Raw genomic sequence first — 15,711 nt, forward strand, 5'->3', positions numbered from 1 at the left:
TGGATGGAGCTTGAAGCCATTATCCTCAGCTAAATAGTTCATGTTCCTGCTCTCATGGAACACATTATTCATCTGCTACACACTTGACTGAAACAACATGTTTTTATTATGTCTTATATGGTGCCCAATAAAAACAATAATCAGTGTGTCATTTGAAGGCACACATTATTTGAATCACTCCTTAAATCAAAATCATACAATAGCTCAATATTGGCTAAAAAGTTATGTTGAAGCCCTTTGGCATTTAAGGTTTTCTCTTCTCACATATTATGTCACCCAACCCGTGCCCTTCTACATGTGTCTTGATTCCTGACATCAGCAGAGCATCCATATGCTCTACACTGGATCCCTGGCTCAGAGGACTATATTATTTCATATATCTGGCATTTTTAAGTTAGCTATTACTATATATATATATATATATATATATAAAATGTGTGTGTATATATGTGTGTATATATATATTATTTTAAAAGGGAGTTTCGCTCTTGTCGCTCAGGCGGGAGTGTAATGGTGGGATCTCGCCTCACTGGGTTCAAGCAATTCTTGTGCCTCAGCCTCCCAAGTAGCTGGGATTACAGGTACACATCACCATGCCTGGCTTGTTTTTTGTATTTTTAGTAGAAACGGGTTTGCCATGTTGGGCAGACTGGTCTCAAACTCCTGACCTCAGGTGATCCGCCCGCCTTGGCCTCCCAAAGTGCTGGGATTACAGGTGTGAGGCATCATGCCCAGCCAATCTTTTGATTTTCTATTGATAAAGCCAAGGTTTGAAGGTAATAAATTCATTTCTGAGGTCTCACAGCTAATACATATTCCCTTGAGATTCAAAAGTGTATGTGACTCCAATGAAGGATTTTTAAAAAATTTCTTCATGATGGATTACCTGTCTATCCCTCAAGTACTTATTCAAACATCACTTTTCACATAGTTTTTCATTATTGGAGATTATCTTTCTCACCTCTGAACTCTGATATTATAAAATATGACAATGACACAATTCTCACCTTTTGCAAAAAGTACAATTACTTCGCATATGCCTCATTTTTTTTTTCTTTCTCGAATGTAAACTTTGTAAGAAAAAGGACTGTGTTATGTGCATCACTAAGTTACCCATAAGAGTTGTTGAGCAGAATGGGTAATACATGGAAAGTGTCAGATCCGTGCATCTGTCACTAGGCCCAGTGTTGGAGACACTGTGGTGCCTATGCAGATCACCTTTACTAAAGAGGAGTACCCAATTCCTCACTGGTGCTTCTGCAGTGAGGACTCACACATACCCTCCTTCTCCAGATCATTGTGCTTAACTGATTGAAGCAGCTTTGCTTGGAATATCACAGCCCCAAGGCTAATTAATGATTGATGGGGCATATCAAAAGCAGATCCCCTTGCCTGTCATAAATTTATGCTCCAAAGCGTAACTATAGTGACTCAAACCAAGACTAGACTGGACCTGAAACACAGTTTACTGGGCTCCTTCCTCTGCTCTCCCTCTGTCTTTTACAGCTTTCTTCTGTATACCACTTCCTTCATAAATGACTTTTACAACAATCCCCATTCTAGGCACTTGCCTAAGTACTATCTTACAGGTAATTCCACAAACTGCTGCCAGTGTCATTTTTTAAAATAAAAACATGTTACATATACTATCAATATGATTATGTAAAATGTTAACACCAAAGAAGTATTTTAAAAATAAAAACCGTGTTTGAGATTATGCCACTTAACTTGCCAATATCTTCAAATAGCTCTCTTCAAAGCTAGAATAGAATTCAGTTTTGCATTTGAGTCACCTTGCCATCCTCATATCTTCCATTCTCCTGAATTGTTTATATGCTTCTAGGTATGCTAACCTTCTTGCTGTTTTCATGCTGAGCTAATTCCTTACTCAGAACTTACTATTCTATTTTCTTAAAAAGCTCTTTCCTCACATATTCACATCACTTGCTGCCTCTCTTTATTTAAGTGTCTCTTTCAATATCACCCTTCTAGAGATGACTTCTCTGATCATCATAACTAAAATAGTACCTCCATTGACAGCCCATCTCTTACTATGATTTTCTGTATAGCAGGTATAACAATGTGACAGTATATATAAATACATATTCTATCCTCTATAGGAAGATAGACTTCATGAGGGTTAGAACTTGCTTCATATTGTTTCTTCAGCATTTGGAACAATTTCTGGCACATGGTAGATATTCAATGGGCATTTGTTAATGAGCATGAGATGAAAACAAATTTATGTACATAGACTAAATTTCAAATATTGCTTCTCCCCATAAAGATTAAAAACAATCTAAATGAATGGAAAGGTATCAGACACATTAAAAATGAATAGGAATATAAGCACTAAATATAAATAAACTACAGAAGACATTGTAATGCATAATTTTTAAATATGTACTATAAACCATGCATTATGTCCTTTCTGTGGAGGTGTAGTCGGTGGAGGGTAGGTGGCACAGAGCCCCTGAGGCTCCCATAACCTGAAAATGTTTTATTGAAGAAGTGCTAAAGTTAGAGGTACAAAATGGGAAAGATACAACTAGGTAGACAAAGGTTGACGTTCTAGATAAGGGAGTTGGGAGAAAAATGACATGAGAGAAAGACCATGGAGACAGTAAAGATCTGAACTCCTGGGCAGTCCTGAGAACACAGATGGTTTGGAGTAATAGCTTAGATGGCAAGTGGGCCAGGGAGATTAAAGTCATATTGAAAAGAGCTCTGCATGAAAAGGCAAAAAAAAATCATCGAAACTGTCTTTTACATAAAGTATATTTAGCCACTTATTTGTTCATTTCATCTCTCATCCTCTAGGAATATTTCCCAATATCCCAACTTAATTAACATATATCTGTAAAAATACCCTAATGTAACTGTATTGCTATAAACTGTCAAAATTTCATGCCTGTGAAATCTGACTAATAGCCTTACAACTTAGACAAGTTTCAAATCATATTCCTGTAATATAACTGACAGTATAAGTACCTGATTTTCAAGTTGAGAAAATAGGACATGAAATGTAAACAACTTCATAAAATCATACTATAAATGGTTTTATCCACTTGTAAATATACTTATATTGCCAACAACACTATAAATAACTGTTAACAGTAATATACTTGTCATTCTGCTTCATATTTTAGCATGTGTCAGAAATCATACCTGTGGGTCTCTGTAAGTTCTTTTGTACTAAAATCCTTCTCAGTGTACCATCCATGGCTGCTTCTTCTATGTGGGAGTGATCTCCAACAACAGTCCAGTACATCATCCTGAAGAGAGTGGGTCAAAGAGGTTAGCCTGGTGATGGTGTTGCTATAACCCAACTCTGCTCCACAAAGCAGTGACTCTTCAGACCACATGCCCCAGAGTCACCCCAGAGTCTCTTAAAAAGTAGATTCCCGGGTACAACTCAAAACACACAGAATGAGAGCCTCCAATAAATGGCCTGGGAATCAACATTTTAACGAAAGTCTTGCCTACACACATTAAAATTTGAGAATCATTGTATACTATGATGTACCATAGCTCATTATTTAATATCCAAAATTCAATTTTGAAACTTTCATTAAAACTCAGAGAAAAAATATTTCCACCACATGAAACTTCCCTTTTACTTTGACACAATAGTCATTTTATTATGGATGCTGTATGAACATGCTATTTTTTTTTATAGAGAAGTAACTATTTTCTCAAACAGAAATTATTCTTTAATTTGGATGACTGCTTAATTCTAATAGTTAGGTATAAGTTATCTCTTTTTACTCAGGAGTTATCAATCCACTTTATGGATGATTAAGAGTTTTAGTTAACATTTTTCTATTTACTTTTTGGCCATTGCTTGTAGGTTTACATCTCTAACTAAAAGAAGGAAATGTTTGTAATACACTCTTTAAATTTGCGTGTGTGTGTGTGTATGTGTGTATATATACACATACACACACATATATATATATTCCTTCATCTTTTATTACCATAAAGAAAAATGTTAGTACTCTGTATGTAATATGTTTGATATTATGTTTAATATTTTGACAATTCAATTTTAGATCAAAAACAGAGGTTGTGTCTATCACACCAAGCTCATTCTTCTGCAATGCACACATATAACCATGCACAGACACACACACAGACACACAGGTACACTGAATGCATAATACAGGAATATTTCAGAAAAAAAAATATATTTCGTATCATCATTTGGTGGGAATAGGACATGCTTTATAGTACAAGGATATTTAAAGGCATGTGACACTATTACACATTGAACACTCATTACAGAGACAAAATCTACAGAGCATAATTTCTAAAAAGGATATTCATTTTCAAGAAATAGAAATACTAAACCATTAACCTACCCTCTTTTAGGATTTACAGCAATAGCATACGGTTCTCCAGCCATATTTGTTAAGAGTCTGGTGCAGTTGGGGCCATTTAGCTGCCCTACGTTAATAGAGTACCTCAGACTGGTCCAGTGAGTAGTGTAGTAACTGAACCAGTGCATTCTAGAATGATCAGTCCAGTAAATGTTTCCAGCCACCCAGTCAACTGCAATGTCCCTGGGCCTTTTAAATTCAGGACACTACAAGGAAACAAAACAACACATCACAGTATTTTCAAAAGGAAATTAGTGGAGTTTTCTGTATCTTTGCATTGAAGTTATGGGGAAATTATAAGAACATAGTCATGTGTTAATTGCTACATGCAATTAGATGTCAAAAAGATACCTAATGCTATTTTCAATCTTCGTAGATGTATTATCTGCCTGAATCTTAATTGTACAGATCACTGGAGTTTAACCAGATTGCACCTGTTTAATCATCACTCTGCTGAAATATTTCCAGAACCATAGGAGGTTCACCCATGACTTCTGGCAGTCAATATTTTCTTTAGAGTAACCATAATTCTGATAGCTAACACCACAGATTAAACAAATCAATGTAAAAAACAATCATAATCTTTCATTCCAGAATTTTTTTTGGTTTGTTTCTTTGCGACGGGAGTCTCACTCTGTCGCCCAGCCTAAAGTGCTGTGGCGCGATCTCGGCTCACTGCAAGCTCCGCCTCCCGGGTTCACGCCATTCTCCTGCCTCAGCCTTCTGAGTAGCTGGGACTACAGGCACCCGCCACCACGCCCAGCTAATTTTTTGTATTTTTTAGTAGAGACAGGGTTTCACTGTGGGTTAGCCAGGATGGTCTGGATTTCCTGACCTCGTGATCCGCCCGCCTCGGCCTCCCAGAGTGCTGGGATTACAGGTGTGAGCCACCGCGACTGGCCATTCTAGAATTCTTTTGTTCAACATCATGACTGTGAAATGTATCCTTGTTTTGCATATATCAATTTTTAATCTTTTCATTGCTCAGTAGTATTTGTTCAAGTATTTGCTCAAGTGGATTTGTACTGACGATAGCCACTTGGCTTGTTTACAGTTTTAGGCCATTACAACTAAAGTTATGGATAGTTTAGCACTTTTTTGTTGTTGTTGGTGGTGGATACAAACACTCAATTCATTTGGGTATTTACCAAGGAATAGAATTAATGTTTTCAAGTTTATGCACACTTAGCTTGATAGGACACGCTAGAAAAAATTTTCAAAGAGTTTGTAGCAATGTACAATCTTTTCAGCAATGCAAGAAAAACTCAGATGCTCTGCATCCTCACCACACATAATTTTGTCCTACAATTGAAAAAATCATTAGTACAGCTAGACACATTTAGGAAAATACTACATTTTAACATCTTTTGAGGAAAGTCAGAATATCTGTTATTCATCTTACATTTGATAGGTTGGATTGACCATTCTGTTTTACTGTATTACTGTGAGACAATGGTAACAGAATTCATTGAGACTAGACAGCAAGGAAAATAACTTATGTTCTGTGCCCTTCAATTAACTTGATCACTTTGAGCAGGAACTAGTGTAGTACTTAATTGACATGACCAGGTTTATTGTGCATAACCAAAAGTGAGAAGGTATTCGCAGGTGTATTATGGCAAGAGTAGAAACAATTATTTGAAAGTGATTACAACTAGATGTGTAATCAATATGTAACAGCATCTTTAAGACCTGGGCAGCAGTGGAAATATGAGTTTTCAACACATGAAAGCTTCTTGTGTGGGTTCAGAGGAACCAGTATTATCAATCAGTGGACTTGGATTAAAAGAAAAGAAACTGACCATCTCGAAAAGAACATGGAAGGCCAAGAAACAGGAATTGCAAATCACTGTCTGCTGCATGATTACTGGGATCTCAAACAAGGAAAATATGGCTTACATTAAACACAGAATCCATAGACAATTTCTAATGCCATTTATCATCAGTTTTTTGACCTATTGGACGTTAAAACTGAAATTATGAAATTGTATTACCCTATTTCTCAACTTTAACAATAAATGTTATCCATATACCCAGTGATGTCTCAGTTATCTGAATTAAATGTAAAGCACTCTGCAATACAGTATACTCTAGAAATGTTATATAAATAATGTTCGCAGATGTTTAGAATATAAATGTCCTAGTCAAACCAAAAAATCATTTTCGAATGCTCCAGTATCATTTAAGCTAACTGTATTTTTATTTTCAACTTGTCATCATTTAAAAGTAAATATATCACCAAATGGCATGTGCATGTCAGTGTGAATCATAAATCTACAAACACGAAAGACAATGGGAAAAATCACCATTATAAGCTATTTTAAACCTGTTGAAGTATATGTGTAATTTTCTAACACTAGCAAAACAAACCTTTATGACACAAAACTTATAATGCTCTTTGTCTGATTGAACATAGAAAAAGTATCTATTTTCCATTTGTGAGATGTAAATGTATACACCTGATTTTCAATACTCATGGTATCCCTGATAAAATATGTCATATTCCATGCAAGTTCCACTTTTGTTGAATTTAGGATTTTCATTTCATTAAATTCATTCTCAAAAAATTCTGATTATCCTTCAACTTTAGACTTCTAACCCTAGACTGATGACAGTTAGTAACGCAGTTTCCTAATGTTTGTAGAGCATTCAGAAGTTTGATTTGGTGATACTTTTTCAGGTAAACAGGCTGGTGAAGATTTTACTAAGGGTGAATTATAGAAGGATAAATTTAGGTCACATTTCTAGGGTAAAGAACATAGATTAGAAAAAAGAAAAAAAAACTTACTTTTCATGATAAGTACAAGATATATTGATGACTTGCAGAGCCATTTAATATATACATTTATTCTCCTTCCTCTGAAATAACGAATCTCTAATGTCATTCAAGTAACAACTAAAGTAGTTAGAATATGGGGTAAAAAATAGGCACATGCAATTAATTCAACCTAAGGTTATGATATCATAAATGACAAGATGATTCTCAGAGAATAATGGCAGAGGGTGAAGATGTTATCAGGTGTTCATCCTCAGTGACTCACAGTAAACTAAATACTTACTTATTTTCAACAATGAAGAGAGAATAACAAAACAAAACAAAAGACAATCAGGAGGAAGAGGGAAGAAAGGAGTGGAGGCGGAAGAAGACAACCTCCCTCAGAATAAGGTGGCAACATTATTAACCTACTCTCAACCTATGGCCAAATTAGGAAATCACCCTTTGTACTGAGCTTCATAGGAAAGAAATAATCTCTACCATTCACATCTTGACCAGGATTTTGAATAGTATTAACCACATAAAAGGGAGCCTTATATTGAATGGATGTTCACTGGAGGATGAAAGGCAGAAACCCCTGTTGGATCTTCATATTATGATCACACAATTTATTTAAGGAGAGGTACCAAAATCAATCAGGTAAATACGAAAAATGGAAAAACACAGGATAAGTACACTGACATTCTGAGAGTGGAAATGAAGATTGACATGGGAAAACAGAACAGGAGAGCTAAGCTCCTTGCCTTCAAAAATCATGAAACAAAACAAACAAGCATACCAGATTAGAGAGAAGAAAATATACAACTTTCATTTGCCCCATTGACAAGCTCACTAGACAGGTACACCCATGAAATAGAGACGCTAATTAAACGTGTCCTGTTTGAGAGACTGCAGGAGCATGCAGCTTCCCTGACAACAAAAGGGTATTTCTCATCTTGTTGAACAGAGTGGAAGACACATTTTGGCTGCTTTCTTCAGACAGATGATTTCTTTTCTAATAAGCTCTCTAAATACACAGCCAGTTTTGAGACCTGAGGCATCCTTCTTTGTAGGAATGCATTAGTCAAATGAATGAAACCCTTACATCTTACAAAAAAAGTGACAGTTTGTAACAAAATTAGAGGTTACTAGTTTAAATTACTAATCCTTTATAGGTGTAGATTGTAAGGTATCTGTCACAATTCCAGCTTCAATAAACTGAAGATGTAAGTCACTGAAGACATTTGTTTTAAAACAGGAAAAGGGAAAAATCTGTGACAGGGGAGTTCAAGCATTTGAGCCATGAAAATACTGCTGTCTGTTTTAATAAATTTCTTACAGTTAGCAATACGCTTTAAGAAAATTTAGTTTACACAAGGATAAACTGTGGTGATACCACATATTTTATTGATTTGTGATGATTTTCATCTTGGTGTATATCTAAGAATAGAAAATTCAACTAATTTTATTAAAGTTACTTATCTCCCAATGGAATTATATTAAAACAAAGATATAAAACCACCCTCAAGAAATTGTGTGTGGATGTCTCTGTAGGATATTTTGCTAAATGAAAAGACTATTGACATTTTGCTTCTCAACATATGAATCAGATTCTCTTCCAATGAGTGGATGTAAAATAATAACTACACAAATTCTAAATTTTACTAAATTCTATTGACTTAGTCATGTTATTAAAATATCCAAATATTTCATATGTCAGTCAAGGAGCTCACATAGCAGTGGAGAAATCCTAAGAGAACCAAGAAAAAGTTATATTTAGAGCTAGAATGTGTACGAGATTTAAAAAAAAAAAAAAAAACTATTGCAGAGATGAAAAAACTTTGGCTTCTATTTATGATTTATACTGAACAATAGATTATTTCAATCTGAATAATTTTAAGGTTGCAACGATCTACATTAGGACCATGTCAACTTGAAATAATCTTCTGTTAGATGAAAAAGAAACTTCAGATGTAATTCTCAGACGGTTTTTTAAAAAGACCAAATTTGTCGTTGAATTAAAGACTCAATAATGTATGTGATTTTGTTACTCTTTTTTTTTTTTAAGCCCCTGTTACTCTTTTTCTTTTTTAAGCCTCTTCAGTGTTCTTTAACCTTTTATTCCTGATTCACCTCTGTGCTCCATAAAAAGAAAGACTGGCTCTCTAAACTTTTATTCACACTATCAGAAAAACAAAGATATCACAGAAGATTAGAAAACACACTGAATTTGGAATCAGAAGAACTGATTTAAATCCTAGTCCTAGTTTCTCTCCATATTATAAGGTGTATAAAACAAAAACTTTGGATTAGATGATCTTTGACCATCTCTAGCTCCTAAACAGTAAATTACGTAACAGTTTGAAATATTATCCATTCTGGGTAAGTCTGCATTTCGTATAGCCTTAAATGCATATCTATGGTAATTGCTCATTTTTAGGCATTAGTGAGTGACTAATTTGTTCGTGCTTGGGCTGGTAATTCTGATACTATCCTACATCATATGTGAATGACCTGGAAATAAGGAAGTAGAATACCTCTGACAATTACAATTTAAACATGCATAACATTCGAGAAATAATTCGGAGTTACCTGAGAGTAGACCTATCAAAACAATTGGTTGAGGAGTAAATTTAAGTTAAAATTAAAAAAAAAAAAAGTAGATTCTAACTTTTAAAATTAAAAAGTCACATTATATATCCAAAGTTTTGTTTTTTTCTTGAAAATTAAGGTCATACAGTTTGATATATCGAAACCGGGCTAACATTCCAGAATAGAAGAGCCAATTACCTGCTGCGCCCTCCTTTTATTAGATGTGTTCAGTTTGTCTCTATCACCTGTGTTCCCAATGTTTATGCCTATTTCAATCAATTATCTTACCTACATAACTTCTTTATATAATCAGTTTGCACCAAAAGGAATTGAATTTAATAAAGATATTGTGTATCTATCAGAAAGAGGATGAAGACAGTAACAAACACATAGAAAAGAGTTAAAGAAGCAAATGACAGTGTTTTTCCAGAATCATTAGGTAAGTTCCTTGTGGATCAACAGGAATTTTAGTCTTTGTAGCAGATGTACATGAGTATATACATGATTTATATGATATACATAAAATAAATTGTGTTCTTTTATCTCAGTGTCTCTCATCCATCAAATTCATTCAGATTATGAATATGTGTGTATGTGCACACGTGCTATGTAAATATAGGAAATGCTGAGTTTCATATATCATTCTCTTGCCAGCTTCATTATAGTTTCCTAGCATTTTATTACTCCTTAAACTGACAATAAAATTTCCAAGTCTAAACAGAACCCAGAATAATAAAGGGGTCACCTTGTAGGCTACTTTTTAGGCATAAAATTAACATTCTTCAGTCTTTCTTTGAGCATGTCCCTTCAAATGACAACAGGGCCTTTGGAAGACCTGAAAACACATTCTGTGGGATGAGATCTCTGATGCTTCAACAAGATCAAGATCATTCTCAGTGGTGACAATAAGTATAATAATAATAATAAAAGTGGTATCTTTTTAATAAAGGAGCTTTGGTTAATTGGGAAAATTAAGGAAGACAGAAAAAAATAGCACGTAAATGACTTTGAAGGGAAGATAAAAAGTTGCATTCTTGGTAGTGAAATATGGCCTATATAGGGCTGGAACAAAACTTTGTGTTTGGGGATATATATGTGCTTGTTTATAGCTATGTAAGAAAATGGGAGAGGTGTGATGGGAGATGAGACTGAAAATGACTAAGAGGTTTGTAAACCAATAGTTTTTAAAAGGATATCCAGTAGAAGAATTTACTTAGGGACATATGATGATAAGATTAATGTTTTAAGAATGTTTTGGCTATGGTGTGGAGAATGGCTTGGGTGTGCGGGTCAAAAGTGGATAGATAAAACCAGAGGAGACTAACTTAATGAACTCCAGGGAGAAGAGTGTGGAAGTTAAATTGATGGTTTTCTGAGACAAAGGTGGACAAAATATGAAATCTAAAAAACCACGATGAGATGCCATCTCTCACAAGCTAGAATGTCTACTATTAAAACATCAAAAAATAGCAGATGCTAGTGAGGCTATGTATTATATAACTATTTGTGAATTCATTTTGCCATATATCATTTATAATTATTCTTTCAACTTTCATAGTATACACAACAACTTTATTCCTTAAGGTTTGAGAGAAAGATACATAACCACATTTCCTGTTAAGCAATATATAACTAGCAAAAAAATAGCTTTGAAATTAAACTTTCATGGAAAATCATATATTTCTTACTACGGTTATAAAAATATTTGCTATTCAGGTAAGGCCAATTATGCATGACATACTATAAACCCTTCAGACACAAAAATGATTGATTATTAGGATCTCTATCATAGGGATTTCATAATAGATATGACTTCTCACAAATTAATCTAAAAATGCAATGCAACAGCAATCCAATTCTAATGTGTTTATTCTTCTACTAAGAGTCTAAAACAATTTTAGAAATAAAAATGCAAGATTTTCAAATAATTTTCAAATGAATGGCTGTGGAGTTCATACATAGAGATATGCTATAATGCTACAGTACATTTTAAAAATATGTTCATGCGGCACAGATCCACAAAGAGATCCAAAGACTATGATGGGGACTCCATATTCACGCATACGTTTTGAGAGTTTAGTACTACAGAACAATAGAAATACCTACTCCATCACTAGAGAAACGAAAGACTATTTAATATTTAGGGTGGAAGTTAAATCTCCCATCAAACCATATACACATAAATGCATTCAGATCCATCAGAAACATAAATATTTAAAAGTAAAAGAAATATTAAAAGAAAGAATAGAAAGTGTGTACATGTTCTGGATAAAAGACTTCCCTAAATATGATGTGATGTCCAGGAGCATTGACAGAAAAGACAATCAGATCTGACTACATAAAAAACAAATCTTCTATATAGCAAAAACCATCAGAAACAAAGCAAATTCATTTGAAGGAAATGTTTTTTTTTGTGTGCGTGTGGGGTGTATATCTTACAAAAACTCAGTATTTACAGTATATAAATAGTGCATAATAAGATCTTATGGAAAACAAAACACTTTAAGGAAAAAATAAGCATAGATCAAAATAAGACCCCTGGAAGAAGCAGAATTTTGAATAGTTAATAAAACATAAGAAAAGGTGTTCAAACTTCACAACACAGAAAATACACATCAAAAACAATTGGCAAAAGTTTATTAGTATTATGATGCCGATTTTGGCAATAGCATTAGGAAAAATTCAAATTCACATATTGAGCATTTTTTAAAAGTAGTCTTTTTGAAGGCAATCTGAAAGTACTTATTCAAAATTAAGTTTGAATACTCTTTAATCTAGCATTTTCACTGCATAAAATGCCTGGACTATCTAATACAGGCTTTGTTACCCTTATACTTGAAGATGACCACTAAGATATTATTTGCAATAACAAGACAAAATCAAACAAACTAGGTTTCTCAAAATATAAATATTGAAATGAAGGATGTTATATTTACACTATGAGTGCAATCATTAAAAAAAATGACATAGGTAAAATTAGCTGACACGGTAAGGTCTCAAAATTTGTTTAGTGAACAAAGTAAACAGCAGAAATGACTTTGTATGATACGATTCTATTACATATTGAAAAAACCTTAGTGTTGTACAAGTATCTAAGTTCATAAATAGGTAAATAGCTAATCAAACGATGGTATATCCACATAACAATATGCTATTCAGCCAAAGAAAGAATGTCTTATTGATATATGAAACAATATGGATGAATCTCACAATCATTGTGCTGAGTGAAAGACGACTGATCAAAAAGGGTACTTACTATGTACATAAAATTCTAGAAAGAGCAAACTAATCTATAATGAAGAAAACAAATCAGTAGTTGTCTGGTGATGGGAGAAAAGTGGGCCAGGGTCTGGGGGAATAGATTACTGAGGGAATTAGATGACCATATGGAAAGAGTTGGAGGTCATATAGATATGTTCATTAGTTTGATTGTGATGATAATCAAAACTTTTGAAATTGTATATGCTGTATATATTTAAATATGTAGAGTTTATTTTATGACAATTATAGCTTGAGCTTCTAAAAATGCTCTAGATGTACCAGTATATAAATTTATAGAAAAATATTTGTATAGTACAGAACAAATTGATCATCTATTAAGAGAGCTGTGGACTTTGAGGAAACAGGATAAAGAATCCTTTTCACTTTTTGCCATTCTGACTGCTGGATTGTGAGTGAAAAGTGCAGCAAGGACAGAAGTTAGGAGGCTACTGAACTAATTCAAAAGAAAGATGCCTGGATCAAACCTAGGTGCCCTCAGCAAAGCTAATATAAGGTAGCCCACTCTTGGACATACCTGGAAGGTGTATTCAACAAGACTTCCTGATTTATTAGTTATGATGGAAGGAAAGGAATCAGCAACAACTAATGACTCCAAGATGTTTATTTTAAACATATGAAAAATAGAGTTGTCATTAAATGAGATTACAGAAGTGGATTTGAGGGATACAATGTGAAGTTTATTTCGGGGCATTCTAGTTTCAATATTTTTTTTTAGATACAAAAGAAAAAGAAAGTAAGCAGTTGGACAGGGGATGATATCAATTATGTTAACATGTCCATATATGTTAAGCCATGAAACTATGTGAGCTCAACAAGGAAGTAAGGGAAGATAGTAGAGGACTAAGGTCTGAGCCTGTGGTATTTCATTATTAAGACGGATGAAGAAAAGGAACAAGCAAAAGAGAATGAGTAGGTGAGGGAAAAAAAGAAACGTTAAAACACCAATTAAATAATAACTACATTGGTAATTCACCTTAGTATCATTTTATTTTACAGGCTTGTGATTACATAATATGACATGATAAAGATAAAATAAGTATCTGCTGAAAGCCTGGCTGGAGAGGCTGATATTGCGGTGAAGGGTTTCTCAGTTTCACTGCTGCCAATGTTTTGCTCAGGATATTTTGTAGTGTGTTATCTTACCCATCGTAGTGTGTTAAGCAGCATTTCTGGCCTTACCCACTTGATACCTGAAGTAGTCTCCCGGTTGTAACAATCAAAAATATCTCCAGATATTTCTAAATGAGTGGGAAATCATACCTACTTGTGCTCTCTGATGCCTGCCTCCTCCACATACCCTAAATTTCTTAAGGTCCTTAATGAATCTCTGCCACGAAATTTGTTGAATACTTCCTTGTCGTCATTCACTTGATCTCTTAGAAGTATACTAAAATTATGACCCTGATCTCTTTCTCAAAATATTCTCCTCTCTCAGTTTTTGTAACTCTACATCTTCTTATTTTCTCTGAATGCACTGGCTACTCCTTGTCATCATTTTAAATTTGCTTGGGAGATTGGTTGCAGTCCTTCTTTTCCTCCTTTCTTCTCTTACTGGTAATCTAATCTGGCTTCATAGTTTTATGTACATCTTCTACTCTGCTAGTCTTTAATGTGTATCTCTAGCCCAGAATATGTTTGTGTATGTATGTATATATGTATATATGTATATCTACACATATAAATATATATACATAATACATATAATTTAATGTTATGCATATAACATATATACATAAATATATATATTTATGATTCATGTCCTCTCATAACTCATATACATGTATATATATAAAATAATATTACTTCTTTCTCATCACAACTCAAATCTTCTCTCTTCAAATTGGCCTTTACTCATCTTATGTTGGGAATTGCATTATCTGAATTTTTCTTTTTTAGTTCATTATTTAATTCCTTTAATACATTTTTAAAAATTGGAATTTTCTGTATTGATCTACCTATGAGTTTAATTAACTTTCTCTTTCTTCCCTAGAAAATAAGCTCCATGAAAGCAAGATTCCAGTTCTATTATTATTGCATTCCAAAAACCCAACACCAAAACTAACAAGTAGGCTTTAAATAAGCCTTTGGGTATGAATGAATAAATTTTGACTGGTTTCCCCTAAAATGCTATGCTTTTTATTAATAATTTCCTCAGCATTATTTATTGTAGACTCATATAATAATTATCACTGGTATATTTTTAATGAGTAAATACTGTTTAATTAAGGAACTAAAAATCCATGATAGCAAAGTGTCAAATTTATACCTCTTTGACTTGTTTAGTAAAATTTTGACTAGATCATAACTGTTACATTATCATTTACCAGAGTCAATATGTATTATTGAGTGCCTATCTTGTGCAATTAACAACAATAAAACCACAAATTGTAATGATGTAATGAACTGATAGCTTTAGATTTTTTCCACGTAATCATAATAAATGATTGTAACTCTGATTTGAATGAACTCAGATGACTATCAATTTTTAGCAGTACCCAGATGTTCTGAAACAAGACTTTTAAGTGGTTTTGTACACACACACACACACACATACTTATTTGTGAGTGCATATGCACACTTATGCACTTTTGCATGTGTGTGTGCATGTGTGTGTGTGTGTGCTTGTGATACACAGAGACTCATATATTGGGTATGAGGTTTATACCTCAATTAAAAATTGAGACCTGTTAGGAATAACTTAAA

The 15,711-nt window shown here is 33.7% G+C and overlaps 1 protein-coding gene across 1 annotated transcript in view; it reads right to left on the reverse strand.

Annotated features, from left to right (window-relative positions):
* The window catches only part of LRP1B (low density lipoprotein receptor-related protein 1B), a gene marked incomplete at its 5' end in the record, with an annotated part of 705,068 nt that overhangs the window by 107,706 nt on the left and 581,651 nt on the right, over positions 1-15,711 (reverse strand). The window contains 2 exons of the mRNA XM_011984332.1: positions 3,169-3,275; positions 4,362-4,585. Coding sequence (XP_011839722.1) covers positions 3,169-3,275; positions 4,362-4,585 — 331 coding nt within the window. The remainder of the gene's footprint in view (positions 1-3,168; positions 3,276-4,361; positions 4,586-15,711) is intronic.

The sequence above is a fragment of the Mandrillus leucophaeus genome, unplaced genomic scaffold (genome assembly GCF_000951045.1).
Source record: "Mandrillus leucophaeus isolate KB7577 unplaced genomic scaffold, Mleu.le_1.0 Scaffold1061, whole genome shotgun sequence".
Classification (NCBI taxonomy): Eukaryota; Metazoa; Chordata; class Mammalia; order Primates; family Cercopithecidae; genus Mandrillus; species Mandrillus leucophaeus.